The 18,901-nt window shown below is 41.4% G+C and overlaps 2 protein-coding genes across 2 annotated transcripts in view; one reads left to right on the forward strand and one right to left on the reverse strand.

Moving 5' to 3' along the window:
- Positions 1–13,017, reverse strand: part of LOC139620680 (NALCN channel auxiliary factor 1) — a 94,447-nt gene extending 81,430 nt beyond the window's left edge. Inside the window, exon 1 of the mRNA XM_071476454.1 lies at positions 12,633–13,017. The gene's annotated coding sequence lies outside the window, so the exon portion shown is untranslated. The remainder of the gene's footprint in view (positions 1–12,632) is intronic.
- A 568-nt stretch (positions 13,018–13,585) lies between these two features.
- On the forward strand, positions 13,586–18,010 carry abhd13 (abhydrolase domain containing 13). Its single transcript, XM_071476465.1, has 2 exons — positions 13,586–13,785; positions 15,286–18,010. Exon 2 carries the CDS (start codon positions 15,320–15,322, stop codon positions 16,373–16,375), a length of 1,056 nt encoding a protein of 351 aa, XP_071332566.1. The 5' UTR covers positions 13,586–13,785; positions 15,286–15,319; the 3' UTR covers positions 16,376–18,010.
- The last annotated feature ends 891 nt before the right edge of the window (positions 18,011–18,901 follow it).

Consider the following 18,901-nt stretch of genomic DNA (forward strand, 5'->3'; position numbering starts at 1 on the left):
ATGCATGTGTAGAATTGATTGTATTATCCCACTGTACTGATAGCTCTTGCTACATCAGGGGTAATTTGCACAGCTGAGGCCCGTGCTTTTTTTCTGTTGAAGTTTCTAGGAATTCAGAAGCTAATAATATGTGAGTCATTCAGTATCAAAACCTTTTATATCTGTTTTTAAATCATTGTCCTGTCTGGCTTGTCAAAGACACTTGGAAGTACTTTAGAGTCATTCAGAATAAGCTAAAAAATGCATAAATGTCTCTTTAAGTATTTTATATAAAAAATAACCAGGTGGGAAGTTCAGTGCCAGGATTGTCTTTAATGCTTTTTAAGTCATTCTGATTCTGACTGACTTCAAACTATAAACAGTAACCACATTCTGTGTTGTTTCCATGAGTCATACAGGCAGCTTAAACTGATGCTGACAATGTTGGTTCTTTTAAATCTCATTCATAATGTGCATTTTAAGTTTTTGTTAAGACCTTTTAGCAGCCTGATGTTCACTGCCTCATCACTGCAATGTCTCTCTGCACCTGTCATCATTCCTGATGGAGGGAGACAGGGAAGAGGAGAGAGGTGGACTAGACCCTCTGAGGAGGGGGGAGGAGGAGGAATGGAGCGAGAGAAAAGAGACAGGTGACATCATCCAACTGTGCACATGCCCATTTGCCAACTCGTGTCAAATCCACAACCTTCCCACCTCCCACGCACTGTGTCAGCATGGAAAAGGACTTCTTTAAGTGATCCCGTCACCATATCTCTTTCATCTCCTGTTCGCTTTTTACAGGTGGCTTTAAGATGCACACTCTTCATTCGCATCTGATTCTCTTCAATATTCGCTTTTTCCTCTTTTATTTTCCTCTTTTCGCTGATTTTTCTGCATCTCTTCTCTTTCCTCATTTCCACTGCCACATCGCTCCGCTTCCCCCTCTCCCTTCCTCCTCCACTCAGCTGACCCTATGCAACTCCTCCGATATGACTCTTCCTTAAGCTCTCACTCACCATCAGCCTGTCTTTCTCTTTCTCTCAGTCTCCCCCTCTCTCTCTCTCTCTCTCTCGCTTTCATCTGCCTGACGTCAGAGAGGAAAAGAGATGGGTTCAGCCTCTCTGATTGGTCAGAGAAGACAACACCCTCAGCCTAGGCTTACTGTCCCGAGTGGATGTTAATGAATTGACAAGAGAAGTGTGTCTTAAGTTCCGCTCAAGAGCAAGTGCAGTGTTTGCACCTGCAAACATCATATGTGTGTGTGCATACAGGGTCGCATACACACTTGTGTTTGTATTAGTATGTATTTTGTATCAATTGAATGATCTGAGTTTGAGCTACCAAATATAATTATCATTTTAATGGGAAGAATCATTCTTAAAACCAGGAGTAGTAGTTTAACAGAATAACATTAACTCATTGTCAACTGCAGTAACTAGCTTTCAACCACATCTCACAGTCTTCATCAGTGAATAGAGTCAGCTCAGTTGTCATCACGTAACATATGTATGGAGCTTTGATTGTGTAATACCAGGTATTCATATATGTAAAATTAATTTAACAGTTGTTGTATTGTAGAAGACCATTGTTTTTAACCTGTTTTTACAACTGCTGAACGATTAGTTTCAGACTTTTTCATGCATCTTTCTTACTTTTCGGCAGCAACATAATCTCCATTTATCTCCTGGAGTGAAATAAAGAGACTGTCCACCTGTAAAAAAACGAGGTCATAGGTCGTATTTTCAGCAGGTTATTATGACCCATAGTTGTCTTTTGTATTTAGGCGACATCTAGCATCATAGTAATTATGACAGGAGAAAAGGGAAAGGTGCTGTGACGTAGTATTTAGAGTCCGCGTTAGGAAGAGGTTGAGATGGATGGATGGGTCAACAAAACACAGGAATATCTCACGGGAGAGTGATGTTTGATTCCCATGTTCTATTATCCATGACCGTTCGTTGTTATTATTGTAGCCATGACAACAAAGATCATGTAATGTTGAGGAAGAAGTTATTAAACCCAAACCAAGATCTTTTCCTAAAGTTAACCGAGTAGTTTTACTGCCTAAACCTAACCGAGCCATGACTGTTATTATAGTAACCATGGCGATTAAAGTAGGTACACGGCTCTCATTACAATCCACTTGTTTATTATTGTAACCATGACAACCAATGTCCTGTACATCTGCCACCAGAGGGGCGCTATTTGAGGACACAATCCTATGGGTCGCATCAGAGGGTTGAAAAAAATGACCTATATGGCTGTTCAGGTTGGAGGACTTGTTGGAAATAAAAAACACATATAAGGAATAAGTCAATGACTCTTTCAAAACGTTTGACTTAAATATGAAAAATCATTCTGCATCATTCTGCTGTACAGTTTTTCATTATCATCGCTGATTCATTTGTTTAGTCTGCATTGTGCCTAATGACAACTGTAACTTTGACAAAAATAAATGCATAGTTCATGTTTACTGTGATGGATGGGACAGCCAGCGAAAGTCTCAAGAGTCAGCCAATTGATTTTCAACCTCTCAGGAATGAATGGAAACTAATGGCGGCCTGGAAGGTGAAAAAAAATCAATTTAAAAAATCTGAAACATCTGAAACAATGGTCTGCAAAATAGTCAGCAATGGTGTAAAGTATCCATGATTTGCTGTCAGTGGGGTTGAGTATGCAGAATTCAGTGTGAGGGGTGACTGGTGAAACAAATGTTAATTTTCCAGAGTGTTCAATTGGTCTGTGGAATCAGGGGGATTAGAGCGATGATGGAGATACCATCATTCATTTGAACCTCCCACCCCACCCATCACCACCTCTGCTCCGCCTCAGGGTTTTACTCTCTCGATCGATGGGCTCACCCCATTTCCATTCCAGGAATCCCTCAGTGGCCTATCAACACAGCTCACTTTCCCAAGGACACGGCCTATTCCCATATCCATGATCCTGGATTGCTGGCCTATATTCCCAATGCAATCTGGATCTCCGTGTTCACCCAGCCTCCAGCTTCAAAGGAAATGTGCCTGTCAGGGAAGGCAGTTTTTACCCGGGCATGTAAACATCCAGAATACAAATTCATGATAGAGGAGACTTGTTTGTGTTGGGATAAAATCCACTGATGTCAGGGCCCTTCTATTAGCTTCTTTAAACCTTCGCTCTCTTCTGCCACATTGTGCAAATCTGAATTATTTAAAACATTCTTGTGGAGAACATCTTCCAGTGCTATCACAACAGTTAAGAAAACATTGTTGAATATGTGCATAACATAAATATATTTGTGTCTGTTAGGGTGGCTGTCTTCTCTTCTCTTACCCTGATGTTGCATCACTGATGCCTGATGCTCTCACAGTCTACAGAATCTCTTGCATGGGGAATGATTGCTCTCCCTGGGAAAGGACCAAAAGGCTGTAGAGATGATAATCACGCAGCGGGTTTAACTCTTCTTACTTTAGTTCTAAGAGCATAACAGATTTTAAAAGACTTTGCCTATTTAAGCAGTGTGATGTAAATTTGTATTTTGAAGTTCTCTTAGATATTAAACATATTTTTCACCATGCTAGCAGCATGACCCTAGGGATGACAGTGCTAGTCATCCCTAGGGTCTACCGCTTTGGTCCAGACTGAAATATCTCAACAACTTTTTGACTGACATGAAATTTTGTTCAGATATTCATGATCCTCAGAGAATGAATCCTACTGTCTTTGGTGATCCTCTGACTTTTCATCTGGTGCCACCATTAGGTAAGATTTCTGACTAACCACCCATATAGAAATGTATTATATATATAAATTGTTCCAATTTCTAGTAGGTTTCATATATATTTTTTACATATATGTTTTTATTTTTTATGTACATATATTTCACATATAGAAATTCAATATCTGTACATATATTACATTTATGTATGTGAATACTTTGGTCTATAACCAAATAGCTGCAAAACTAATGACATTTCCATCAGCTGTAGTTTGTCTTTATTGCTATAAGCAAATGTTAGCTAACACTATAAACTAAGATGATGAACATGGTGTAAACATTACAGTGCTATCATCAGCACGATAGCATTGTCACTATAAGCATGGCTGCAGGGCACCATAGTTAGAGATATCAAAAAACTATACATTGTTTTAAGAAAGGGGATTTAGCAGGGGTTTGATCAAACATGCTGTTGACATGTTTGATCAAATCAGAGTGTTAAATTCAAGCAGTATCTAGATCAGCACCAAACCCATGAGGCTGTTTCCTCCAGATGGAAGGAGTTGGCCCCTGTAACATAAGCGTCAGCCCTAGTGTAAACAGCAGAAGGCAGGATTTACAGGAACTCCAGGACAGAGACCGAGGCTCCACACTCCAGCAGAGAGGCCCAGCCCAAAGTGATTCTCTCACCAAGCATCCCTGCTGTCAACACCAGTCTGAGCTGGACATACGGTACCTTATCTTTCCTTGTCTCCCTATTTGTCCCCACCTCATTGTCCCCTAGCTTCTCATTAAATTCTATTGATTTAAAAGTAGAGATCAAACCGATCTAAAGTGGCTGTTCCTCTGCACCTGCATAAAGCTGTTGGTATCATTTGTACTTAGCACTCCTAATGTGAGTTTACATAAAATCACATATACTGAATTTAGTGGAACAACTTGTAGAAGACCTTGGATGAACCATTTATTAATGCAAACCATGGTAAAGGCTCAGTGTGTGAGCAAGGAAAATGAGTATGGCATTTCTAAATGCATTTGCTTCTCACTAATCTGTGCTGTCAGAGAAAAGCACCTCCTGATGAAAGGGATATGTCTGCCCCTGGATCCAACAGGACAGTGGGAAAAAAAAATGCCTCATACAGCCTTTGAAGAACTGGGATTGAAGTCAAATCCTGGCTAACATGGAATCTGAGCTGCATCCAGTGCCTAGATGCAGTCACCTCTCATCCTATAGGAGTGGTGTGTTCACATGAACCAATACACTGCCCAGACTGTGCCTGGGATGGGGCTGGAGGGAGGCCAGGGTAGCTCTGATTCAGTCCCCCACCTCTCCTTCCCTGTCCTCCTCTCTTCTGTATGCTTTGTTAGTGTGCTCAGCCATAGAACAGCACCAGCCGCTGCTTACAGGGCTAATCACACTGGTCCATACCAGTTTCTTCTCTTCAATTTCTCTCACTCATGTCATCACTGTCTTACTCTGTAATTGCAATAAAAAAAAAAAAGAGATCATCAGCAACAGTGACTTATTTTACAATAAATGTGTTATCACTGCTTTCTTGACAGCCTTATTGCCTCTCACTTGGTACCTGACCAGTTTAGTTAAAATTTAAAAGGCCCCATAGTGTCTAAAGTGAGATTTCCATGTCTTTTTTTTTTTCCTAAAAAGCAGGTCTAGGAATGTTTTGATGTGATAACTTTGTGATGTCACAACAAAGCAGTCACCGCCCAGCCAGCCCACCCAGAAGCACCATCCAATCTTACAGGACTTGGTTTCTCTGAGTGTTCACCTGAAATCTGCTATATTTTTAGTCGATCACTCAGAAAACAGTCAGCCAATCAGAGGAGAGGCTCTGACACTGAGATGGTTTTTGGTACTTAAAGCCACAAGTATATCGTCTTACGAATATCAAAACTTCAATGTAATACTCTAATGTAGATCCACCACTTTGGTCCAGACTGAAATATCTCTACAACTGCTCAGTGGGCTGCTCCGAAATCCCCAAAATTCTGCACAGACACATTCATGTTGTGGCAAATGTCAGCATGCTTACACCCTAAACTAACATGGTGAAGATAAACATTATGCTAACTTTAGCATTGTTGTTAGCATGTTAATATGTTGACATTTGAATTAAGATCAAAACACTATTACATGGCTGTAGACTCTAAATATTTTACCATGTAGCTTACCTCTCCATCTGGCACTCTCTGTATAGCTTTTTTTATTTGCAAATAAAGCCAAGGTTCAATCACTATCTAATCAAGTGTGCAAGGTGTTTCTGTGTGCGAGCCTGGCCCCGTGTGGCACTGTGCTGTACTCGGCCTAAGCCCTTACTCTGCATCATCTGCCTCATCACACACAGACTGGCCGACCTCAGATGACTTTGCAGACACACTCTGCAGTCTACCAGTCACGTGTGAATCTCTCCCTTTCTCCCTGTGGTGGCTTGCTCTACTTCTGATCACAGAACACATCTGTGCATCTCCTGGCAATCTGAAATCTATGCCTAAGTGAGACAATCAAAGAAGGAGTGCCATTCATTAGCAAGTGTTTGCAAGTTGCTATTTGAATGATCCATTGTAAATTCAGTTAACCTGGGGTCATAGAAAATGTACAGATTGTGTCGCTGTGAATTGTGTTATTCGCCCATTTGCAGCTCTGCTATCGGCTCCAAAAAAGCTGCTTTGATATGAAGGAGGCACCAAGTCACAGACATTCACACTCATGACCTCCTTCCTTCCTAAACAACCCTCCTCCTTTCTCTCTTGGACACTTATCCCTCTCTCTCCAGCAGTCATGCTCCTCTCTACAAGGCTCTGCAAATATCTGCCAGAGACAGAGTAAAGTTCAGGAAAAGGTCAAAAGTGATAAATTCTGCACTGGATCTGTCCACTGTGCCCCAGTGTAAAATCAAAGTTTGAGAAAGTGCCTATCATTCCACCTTCATGTATCATGTTTTCATCAACTGAGATTACAAGACTGCTGCAACATGAACTGCCTTCTTTTTCAACTTTCATTCATTCGTTCATTCATTTTTTCATACATGTCATTCAACACCTGTCTATCAAGTATGTAAAGTGTTACTGTAACCATTAAGCAGACCATCTCAGCAAAGATCCCTGGAAGAACATCAATCCTTCTCGCTGTGGTCTTCAAGGCTCACTGGAGCTGTGATACATTGTACCACTGAGATACTCAATCCGAAGGAAGGAGACGAGGGGAGAATAAATGATATGCTGAATTATGGCTGTAGTTAAATCAATCAGATCAAGAAGATCGGCATCATCTGATTTTGAGAGCTCCCATCATGCAGTGGGGTTAATTTATGGGGGTCACAGCAGGGTCAGTGCTGTATCGGTAGTGATGCACTGTAATCAAGCCGGGGTCCCAAGAGCCGAGACCTGGGGAGTGTAGGTCAAGCACATGAACTGTGGTGAACTGGCACACACATACACACACACACACACACACAGAGTAGGACAAATAAACTATAACTCATTTAACCCGGTATCATGCACAGTCATCAGGATGCTCACGTTCACACACAGATACAGAACACCCTGCCCCTCCGCTAATTCCTCCCATTAACAGTGACATTTAAAGATATCTCCCCAGTGCACAGCCGCCAGTGTAAAGTACCTTTTCATTAAGCTCTTATTGTGTGAGCCTCAGGGGTGAGGAGTGGAGGTGCCTGGGAGAGTGTGTCTGCCTATCCGTTTGTGTGTGTGTGTGTGTGTGTGTGTGTGAGAGAGAGAGAGAGAGAGAGAGAGAGAGAGAGAGAGAGAGAGAGAGAGAGAGAGAGGAATAACTTGAAACAGACAACAACAGAGAGCCAAGCGAGGAGATAAAGCAGGGAAAGAGAGGAGGGGAGGCAGTGATATATTGTCCAGATTCACAGGTTGAAACTCTTGTCTTTAAATCACATGGCTCCCTGAGCCATAGCTATTACACTGACTTACTACAGGGTCATATGACTGAAAAGGGATTGAAACAGGACGCTGGATACGTATATCACTGTATGGATTTGTATGTGGCCACATCCTCTCAATCATTCTTGTTCCCTTGTCTCTCCCCCTACTACTTTTTCTCACACTCCTCCCACTTTTCCCCCTTTCCCTGTGCAGCCATACCAGTAGGACTGACTGCGAATGGGTGTATGTTACCTTCTGAATATTGCATGTTGTGGTGTAATTACTCCCAGGTCATTTACTCTGATTTTATAGCAACCTTCATGTAAACTTGTTGGATGTATGAATTGAATCATTGGTCAAATTGGCAGTGTCCTCACTGCAAGCTCTTAAATGGATGGATGATTGTTCTGCCTGTAGGTCTTAAGAGGTAATATTTGGGGGTTGTTACTTATTTGCCCCCAAACTGAGGTATTAGTCTTTATTTGTAACACACTGCCAGAGGATCAGTTAAGAACATGACTTGCTCACACATATTGATTATAAACACCTTCCTCACCTACTTGCATCACATGAAGCATTACTTTCAAGACAATGGTACTGTACAGTAGTTTATGATAGTGAGGGCACTGGACATTTGCTACTATATTCTATTGCAGTGCATGTAAAGCAACATTCTTGGAGAACTTGTAAGTTTTTTCCTCTGGTGAGCATAAGTTTAGAAAGAGTCACTAATGCAATCTTTAACTCTCAAAGATAAAGATCCATTTTCTTAGTGGTATAAATTTGTGAACTTAAAAAAACCCCTCTGATCAGCCTTATTTGTCAGGTTTATGTAACAGTTTATCAAAGGTCAAAAACCTAAACTTGAGAAAAGATTATTTACTCTCATAAGTGACTATTTTTGCTCATTCACATACCCATAGCTGTATAAACCCACACTCACGTGCACAAACACACACACTTATTAAATGGGAAATGAAAGATGGCCTTTCCATCCCCACAGGATAAAACAGTAACCTTTAATCTGGACCACAACCCTGTCTTTTTCTTCTGGCAACCAGCGTGTACGTGTCCTCTGGTATCAGCTCAGTCAGGAGTGATCTCCCAAAACAACTCAAACAATCACTTATTACTGGTTTGACTGACCTTCACAAAGTGACTGAGCTTGCTCTAAATTGAGCGAATTTGCTCTTTAAGTGGACGTCAGTTACCAACACAATGGCGTATGCACTCACATTCCTGCAGTTTACCCCACCTTTAGAAACCTCTTTACTTCACTCAGACAATGTGGCTGCATTTCAAGGACAGTGGGTTCTAGTCCTCTGCAGACACTGAAGTCTCCACAGGCCAAATTGAACACATTGTAATTACAGCATGCCCTTGATATTGCACTTTTTCAAACAGGGCTTGCTGCTGACACTGTTTCATGGTTGCATTTCCTTCAAAAAGAAAATGTCCTTCACAATTGGTTTTTCCCATTGTGAAAGTTATTCCCTTTCTTGCTAAGAGTTAAATGGGGAGACCAATACCATTCTCCTGTCTGTGGCTGGAAACAGCAGGTGATTAGCTTAGCATAAATACTGGAAGGGGAGAAGAGCGAGTCTAAAAGTTCAAAAATATATCTTGCAGCACTTTCTGCAGCTCACTAATTTGCATGCGGTATCTGTTTTTTCTTTTACTATATAGCTATTTCTTGTCAACAGTGGCCAGACACCGTGACTTGCTGGAGTTTTGTTATCACTGTAAGGTTACCAGGCAACCAGGGGAGACTCCAGGAAGCCACAGTTCTCAACTAAGAAACTTGGATGATGTGCTATAATAAACCACTTAAAGACGGCCTGATTTAGAAGCTTTGGCAAATGATGTTTACCACTGTGGCGGTTGTTTAAGTGTCTGGAGAGCCAAAGAAAGCTTTTTCGAAAAGTCATCATTTCATCTTTATTTTTGGCACAATGGCCAAATGCGATAATTATCTGTCTCTACCATCACAGGAGGTTGGGCAAAGACCAGGAGATTAATGATGGTTTAGATAACATCATTGCCAATCTAAAGACGCTAAGGATAATGATAGCAGGATTATAGGGAAAGTGGTGACTATCCATCTTAATGTCCTTCATATCACGGTGAGTGTACTAGTGATACAGTGAGAAGTTTAAACATAAGGACCTCCAAAACCTGTTAAGGACAATTTATCATTACACAAAACCCAGCACTATGTCCTGTCAACATGTAACTACCCTGTGTATTGCTACTACTCCTTTATTACCTTACTGAATGGCTTAGATTTGGTACAGTTCTTTTTATCCAAATCCAAACCACTCCCCACTTGCAAGTTAAGGAGGATGTGTCCAAGCTTTCACACAGGAGCACACACACAAAGACACATGTACACACAAACCTATATCTGCAGGTTAATTAGAGTGATTGATATCATCATAGGTGTGGCAGAAGGTTTATTTGCAAGGGAAATGAGGGAAATGTAGCCTGTATTAAATGTCTGCCTTTTCACCACAGGAGGCCCCTAATTGCTGCCTGACACATACAGCAATTTCCAACCAATTTATTCCTGGCAGGCATATAGTGTATAGGGCAATCTTCCTGCAGGTATTTATTCCTTCAGAACTGCAGAGTCTGGATCTGTGACGGCGAGCCACCTACTGCCCCCATGATCCTCCTCAACACCCACTGCTACTGTTATTATTATTATATTATTATTATTATTATTATTGTACATCTCTACATGGGACTTGCATTGTGCTGTGTTCTCTTTTGTCCTGCTCTCTCCCCCTCTCTCTTTCTTTCTCACCAGGTGAGGTAAATGGCCGCCCACCCAGAGCTCTACTCTGATCGAGGTTCTTTTCAGTTTTTCCTTGCCACTGTCATCCAGCGCTTGCTCCTGAAGGAATGCTGGGTCTCTGTAAATAAAACTGAAAAGAGTATGGTCAAGACCTGCTCTATATGAAAAGTGCCCTGAGATCACTACTGTTATGATTTGGCACTATATAAATAAACTTTACTTGACTTGATGTAAATCTTCGCTACATGCCCACAGTGCCAGGGAGGCTTGTCTTCTCACTTACTGTAGCTGATAAGACAATCACTGTACAATATACAGCTTCATTACACCCTGTTGACTGACACTTGAACAGAGCCAATGGAGCAACAACGGCTCTTACTGTTGCTATTGTGTAGCTGTCCTCTCTCACTCTGCTCTGTCTCTGTGACAACACATTTACATTGTAGCCACCCTGTGCATGGCATTCAGTGACTTGCAAATCAAAGAAGAATCACGCGTGATGATTTCCGATGAGCTCAACTATGTCTTTCACAAACCCAGCAAAAATGCAATCATGGCAACTCTTACACATACAGAGACAAAGTCACAGCACCAGTCATAAAAGATGCTGACTGGCAGAAAAATCAATGGGTATCAATAGGTTGGCTTCCGCATAAAAGCCAAGTGCCATTTCTTGTTTCATCAGTGGGAACTATGGGTGCCTTGTAGATTTATACTCTGTTGCTCCAGTGTCCCTAGGAGGCCACTGGGTGCATGGCATGAGGTGAATGATAAGCATGTCCCTTGCCCGGATGATATGATATACCCAGCCAGGTCGTCAAAGTCACTCCTCATCCTATAGCAGCTCTGACTTTGTATTATTGAGCTTGGGCCCTCCAGCAGTTTGGAGTGCTATATTTCAAGTAATTGAGTCGTGGGATATGGGAGTGGAGCAACAGAGAGTGTGTGTGTATGTGTGTATAAGTGTGTATGAGAGGTTGTCTTTGTGCATATACCTGTCAGTGTGTGTGTGTGTGTGTGTTTGTGTAATAGATGTTTTGACTGACATGTCAAAGGTAATTGAGTGGTAGGTAAGAGAGAGTGGACTTGCCAGCTGTCAGTCTTATAAGCTGAATCCATCAGAATGCAGCAGTCCCTATAACCTAAAGAGACAGGTGTGTGTGTGTGTGTGTGTGTGTGTGGGTGTGTGTGGGTGTGTGTGTGTGTGGGTGGGTGGGAGGGTGTGGTAAGGGTTATGGTTAGGGTAAGGGCTGAGGTTAGGCATTCAGTTGTGATGGTTAAGGTTAGGGTAAGAGACTAGGGAATGTATTATGTCAATGAGGTATCCCTACAAAATTAGTAAAACAGGGATGTCTGTGTTCCTGTCCTGAGCTACTTGTGGGGACAAATTGGAGGATAATTAATGTTACCAGTGCCCATGTCACTGAGCCTGAGTCGCGTTCCAAGATGGATTTTAGTCATAGAGCTGACATACAAATAAAAAAGGTCTACATTAAACACAAATAACACAGCTGTCACCATTTATTTTCTGAAAGAGGAAGGGAGCTTATTTACTGTGTGTGAAACAATAGCCAAACAAATGCACTCACAAGCATGCACATGCACGCTCTAAAACTAAGATAAAAAGTCAAAGTCCTCATCTCCAACTTTCGATTCTGAAAGCAGTCAATGATCGAGTCTGAGTCCAAGTCAGCTGTGGTTCTGAAAAGACAAGGGCTCTGAAAAGGTTTTCATCAATGTCAAATATATACAAACAGATGCAACTGAATATCAAATCCTGTAATTTGCCTGGCAGATTGTCAGCAGGCCAACCACACTATACAGAATATCAACATCTTTTTATTGAGATGAGATATACAATAGTCATGAAATCATAGATCATAACCACCTCCTCCAAAGTAGCAGCATGCTCCATCTAGGGGTTTTTATGCTGACTTAGACACCACAGAAATCAAATCAACGAACCTCAAGGACAGAGCTGAATGGCCAACAGCTGTGCTAGTCTGCACATAATCTGTCTGTCTCCTCCAAGGTCAAGCTGAGTGTGAGCAAGATGTTAAATACAGAAATTCAAACGGGCAAGAAGAGTGGAAAACATGAACATACAATGTTTAAATGTGGATTTAACAAGCCGTTTGCTTCATATTTTCATGTCCTTACTTTGATCGATCATCATGACTGTAAAGTCATTGCCAGTTCTAGTACATACAGTCACAATCAGTCAACTCAAATCCATAGTAATCTCACCTTTGTTGATTTTGTTGACCTCACCCTGCACATGCAATTGTGGGAGCCTGGGTTGAGTCATTCGCCCAGGTAAGCAGTAACTGAGATGAATGGTCTGTGCAGGTTAACGCGCTTTCTGCCTTCACTGTTCTTTCATCAAGGGACATTTCATTCAAGGACATTTCTCTCAACACCCTACCTGCCAGCAGTCAAGAGTGTTACAGCTTCCTGTCACATCTACAATTTGACCCACTTTTGTATGCTGTGAGATGTGTCAACTGTGACTTCACCAAGGCAAAAAGAGAGAAAAAAAAATGTTTTTTATAGTCTGCTTTTGAGATCAAAGCAGCAGGCTAACAGGCTGTGGAGTTATGCTTTATATTAAGACCATGCATTAGGAATGAATGGATTACAACAAGTTTTTACCTTTGAGACCATCTTTCCCAGGAACATAGTTTTGTGGTGTTTGGTGCTGATTCTTGTAAACCTACATCAACATTAAAATACAACTAAAAAAAACAACCTCCTGTTTTTGCTTTGTATTAAGCATGCTGATAGCTGATAGCTACAGTACACTGCTTATTTGTGCACTATATACACGGCACTGTTCATTATTCATGAGGCATCCTTAAACCAGCTACTCAAATTTGTGAACTGTTAAATTAACAGTCACTGTTATCTTCTTTCTAAGAGCAGCACCTAGTGGACAACAGTCAAATAGCACACGCAATGGTGATGGCTCAAATTTAGACCACACCGATGTTATAAAAACACACACGCCCCACTTGTTGTATTATATATTTAATATAAATATTATAAGATTAACGTGAGGCATTGGTAGTGGTTGCTGCTCCGTCTCTGACAATATTTTAACACGCTGCAGCACTGCTTTAATAGACGTGTGTGACACCCATTTTCTCCGCGGAACCCTCGTCTTGTGCTGAGCTCAACACGGAACTCACGAAGGCTACACCAGTAATGCTAACCAGCTGTGTCGCTAGCATTGCCGGTTGCAGCTGTCAGTCACTCACCTTGCGTTTTCACCAGCCAACTCTCATTGTAATTTAGTTAACTGGTACAGAGCTGAATGACAGCGAGTGTGCTGTCTATGTGTCTCTGTTTTGTAAAAAAAAAAAAAAATTCATGCAGCTGAGGCGCTGAAAATGAGAGAAGGGTGAGTATGTGGCTGCTCTATGTGGCTAGTTTTAGCAGTGCCGATAGCAGTAGCCATAGACATAAGGGAGTAATTGATAGCTTAATAGTTAGCATGCTTTTTACCGAGCTAACCTGCTGCTAGCTAACGTTAATTTAAATAGGCTTTACTTCGGTTTTATGGCCATTAACTGTAAAGTTTAGTGTGTCGCCGTGGCTGATTTCACAACTTGTTTTGACAGCCCATAAACAGATTTCTGAGTGATCACTGACATTAATGTTGAAACGTTGGTTAACGTTAGGTGGCTAACGCTAGCTGTCAAAGCTCTGCTCGCGTTAATCGTATGGGATTCTCAGGCGGGCAGCAGCTGTTACCAGCTCTTGCTTCTGGGTGGGGTCAAAACACTTCACAGTCTTGTAAAATTAAGTATACTACCTTTAAGATGAATGTTAATGTAACGTATTTCCTTAAGTGGAGCTCCGTCTTGTCGCTGGGGAGTACCGCCACAGCGAGTGCTTGCTACATCTGCTTCTGCATCTGTCCACACCTAATTAACTAAAGTTGGGGTTTACACTTCATCAAGACTTCGTGCCCACTTGGTCTTGACTGGCTGAACCGCGGTGATCCATCTAATGAGGTGTTAGGTGCAGCAGAGAGAGGTAGAAGAAGTGTTGGGGCTCTCCAGGATCAACAGTGAGCTCTGCTAATTGTTTCCTATCTGCATCTGCATGTGACAGACTGAAAGGCCAGTGATGCTTTGGATCCCCGCAATTGAAACTATGCCAGTCGCGTAATTACACGAAATTGTGTGGGGTATTTGAGGGCTGAACAATTTTTCGAAATAGTACAGAAATTGCATCATCACCAAATGCAATGTCCAAATCGCAGAGGGTGCGATTTTTTGATTAATCACATTCACCAGAAGTAAAGGAACATGCTTGTTTGTTGCAAGACCCAACAAAAATCACATCATAATTTTTATATATTTGTTTCACTGAAATGCAAAAATAACAATTCCAACTGAAATCGTGATTCATATCTCAATTGCAATATATGCCAATAATAGGATTTTTTTTCCTTGCATATTGTTCAGCCCTGGTGTATTGTTGTGCTGGGCGGTGCTGTTCCAGTAGCTTAATGTACTGAGTGACAGAATCAGTCCACAAACTCTTGTTATTATGTGTGTGTTCAGTTCATGGCTGTAGGGGTCCAACCTTCCAGGTTTTTAATGGCCATGGGTTTGTTTCTCCTCCGTTTCATGCAATTAGACATTGATTTTGGCTTATAAGTAATTTTCTGGGTATCTTTAAATGTATATATAATAAGTAGTCTGCTAATAAATACACTAACTCATAATGAACATGATGTGCATTGCTATGTTCCAATGCTGGAAAGATTGTCTTTAACTATTTTATATTTTTTTAATAGCTATTTGTGTTCTTTGTCAAAAAAATTCTTTACAGACTCACTAAAGCACCCCCTTTCTCTCCCCTTTGTCTTTGGTTCTTTCTGTATTTGCAGAGTGTGTGTTGTGTGACTCAGCTCGTATCTAACCATGGAGAAGCCGTGGAGGCTGTGGGGGGCAATGGAGCGTTGTACCCTGGCTCTGGCCTCCTGGTCCTGGGGTGCCTGTCGAGTCTCCCTTTTGGCCCTCATTCTCACCTTCCACCTGTATGGTGGATTTTTTCTCCTGGCTCTCATCCTAGCCTCTGTTGCAGGCATCCTCTACAAATTTCAGGATGTGCTCCTCTACTTCCCTGACCAGCCCTCCTCCTCTCGCCTTTATGTTCCCATGCCTACAGGAATCCCTCATGAGAATGTGTACATCCGCACCAAGGACGGTGTGAAGCTCAACCTCATCCTGCTTCGCTACACAGGAGGGGACATGCCCCCTGGTGTCACCCCTGGCAATCAAAGCAGCCCTACATCTTCTGCTCCACCTACCATCCTTTACTTCCATGGTAATGCAGGTAATATTGGCCACAGGGTGCCAAACGCCCTGCTCATGCTGGTCAATCTGAAAGCGAATGTAGTGCTGGTGGACTATCGTGGCTATGGAAAGAGTGAAGGTGAGCCCAGTGAGGATGGGCTGTACCTGGATGCGGAGGCCACACTGGACTACGTCATGACCCGTCCTGATCTGGACAAGACAAAGGTGGTACTCTTTGGCCGTTCACTGGGAGGAGCTGTGGCTGTGCGCTTAGCGTCAGTCAACCCTCACCGTGTAGCAGCCATTATTGTTGAAAACACCTTCCTCAGCATTCCTCACATGGCAGCGACGCTCTTCTCCTTCTTGCCCATGCGCTTGCTGCCCTTGTTGTGCTACAGGAATCAGTTCCTGTCCTATCGGCAGGTGGCGCTGTGCCGCATGCCCTCACTCTTCGTGTCTGGTCTGTCAGACCAGCTCATCCCACCAGTTATGATGAAACAACTGTATGAGCTGTCTCCTGCACGGACTAAACGCTTGGCTATCTTTCCAGAGGGAACACACAATGACACATGGCAGTGTCAAGGCTACTTTGCCGCTTTGGAGCAGTTCATGAAAGACCTGCTGAAGAGCCATGCCCATGAAGAGAGTGCTCAGCCCTCAGCTAGTGTCACCATTATCTGAAAAAAAGAAAAAAAAAAACAGTCAGGGAGTGACTGTTGACTACAGGTTATGGGCAGGATAAAGTGACGGCTGTCAGCGAAACTAACTTGAGGGACTTCAATGATTTTTGGAAAGAATGTACATTTTCTATGCTTTTTTTTTTTCTGGGTTTTTATTTTATTTTATTTTATTCTTTCTGTAAATGTAACATATTTGTCTAAATGATTTGACTATTTCAAGGTTTTATGAGAGGGTAACAATCCCTCATGGGATCTTTTGTGTTTCAGCTATGAATGCATGTATTTATGACCTTTTATGAATGAAGCAACAGCATACATGCCCACACAACACAAGACATTTCACAACCACAGAAGAATTTGGCGGAACCAGTCTTCTGAACTCAATTAAAATGAAACAGTTGCACAGAGAACAATGACCATGTTTCAATCCAAATTGATTACTACTAGAATTAAAGTGACATGTACACAATATACAAAATGAGATACTGATAATATGTAGGCCTATACTGATATAAATATTTTTTTGTTAATATGTTGCACTTTTGTGTTCAGATTTAAGTGTTGACTTGTGTAGGCTAACATCTTATGAGCAATACTTGGAGGAACATAAGGATATTTGTTTTTCTGCCCTTTTGACAAGGAACATTAATATTGAGTACTTGCAGCTTGGCATGTCATGACATTGTAGTGGTTAATAATTATATATTCCCTTGGAAATTTTGTCTGGTATATAGCCCGCATAAAAAAGCTTTGGGCTGTTGATTAACTGTCACAAAAAGCGTTGACTGAGATGAAGTGGTAAGTAAGATAAGGCGACACATTTGATACTTCTGCCGTTAAAAATAAGTTCTTGAGATCTTATTTCCTGTCAAACTGCCTCTGGTTCAGTGCGATTGGGATAAAGTGCAAGATAGTCTCTCTTTTACTGTGTCTTGTTAAAACACATCTATCACACAGGATAGTGTTTACTCTCAAATGGGCTCAAGTTACAATTGAGCAACTATGGCTCTTGTAGTTTGGTGATGAGCATTTGATCTGTGTGTAGTTTGCTCCTTAAGGATGGGTTCAGATTTCTTCAAGTCTATCTTAATACAGCACTATAACACGTGTCTTTATGTACTGACAGAGTTGATGGTTAGAGTTGATACTGACATGAAGAGGTCATTTTATGCACAAAAACATGCCAACACAATACTAACACAATGGCTCAGACAGTCTGAAAAAGACAAACCAATCAGGGGTTTTCCAAGATAAAGTCTGAGTAGAAAATTCCATCACGTTACTTTTCCTCCAGTGCAGATCAACCTGGAATCAGCCCGGCAAATTCCAAAAGAGAAATTGAATTTTGAAAGATACATAGTTTATTTATCTAACTCAGACTGCTGAAGCCTCGTATAAACGTAAGCTGAACTTTGGAGTACATTTTTACACTGAAGGAGCACTGTGGATTTTGTCTCCTGTCTCTTACATTCTAGTTGCACTAGGAGGGGATTTCTAATCAGCCAGCACCGGCGGGAAGAACGATCACAGTGACCCGTTGCTCTTTCAACATGCATACGTATGGGCATTTGTATGAAGATAGTCTTAAAAAGCCTGAACCTGTCTTACGAACTAAAAATAAAATGTAAACTTTTTTTAATCAAATGTTGTAATTATTTGTTAGCTACTTTCATCTCACCCCATGCTCATGTGGCACATGGCTTTACTCTCTTGGAGGGCTTTTAATTAGTTCATTAACCTTTCCTGCATGTCTTCCAGGGGGTGGAGCAGAGCTTGATGATTAAAACACTGTTTCTGCTCCTGCTTTCCAAATGCAGCATGCTGCACTGCAGTGGTAACAAAGCCATTTGAATACATTCAACAAGTCTCCTTAGCCATATTTAATACTGTTTGTAAACAGTATGCTAAACAAAATTTAACAACACCAAAAGACCAAAATTTGTGTCAGTGGGACAACTTGAAAACTGGTCTAAAGGCTACTATGAATGTAAAATGTGGTCTGAAATTAACAAGTGTGCTTTATAAGAAATGATTTATAGTCTTTTTTCCCCTGTGTGTGATATTTTTCCACCGGTGGCACTGAACAGTTGGAGATATTTTTGTATTATATCAAATCCATGAGCTGTGTTGATGCATTCAGTTTAAAGATTTTTAGCCCATCACACGTTGGGAGAGCCCATTGTGCAATCATGTGAATATACACTCATTTTGTTTGACACATTTCCCTGTACGCACTTCTGCTCTGACTTTGGTTTGTGCCATTTCTTCATTCAACAATAGAAGGAGGAACTTGTCATCATTTATTGGATTTATTGGTTCGGTGGCTGGCCTAAGGCAAATTAATAATTAATAGAATATTAGAGTTTTTATCCTAGCCGAGTGTATTGTCCAACACTCTGTTGATGAAAAAAACGGATTCAAACTGAATGTCTTTTCATTTTTTTAATAAAGAAAATCACTTGCCAGGTACTGTGTGAACGCATTATGGAACATATTTTTGTATGTTCATATGAATATAGTGAAATCA

This window comes from Trachinotus anak, unplaced genomic scaffold, assembly GCF_046630095.1.
Source record: "Trachinotus anak isolate AG129_WGS33_773 ecotype Australia unplaced genomic scaffold, CSIRO_AGI_Tana_v1 ptg000001l, whole genome shotgun sequence".
Lineage (NCBI taxonomy): Eukaryota > Metazoa > Chordata > Actinopteri > Carangiformes > Carangidae > Trachinotus > Trachinotus anak.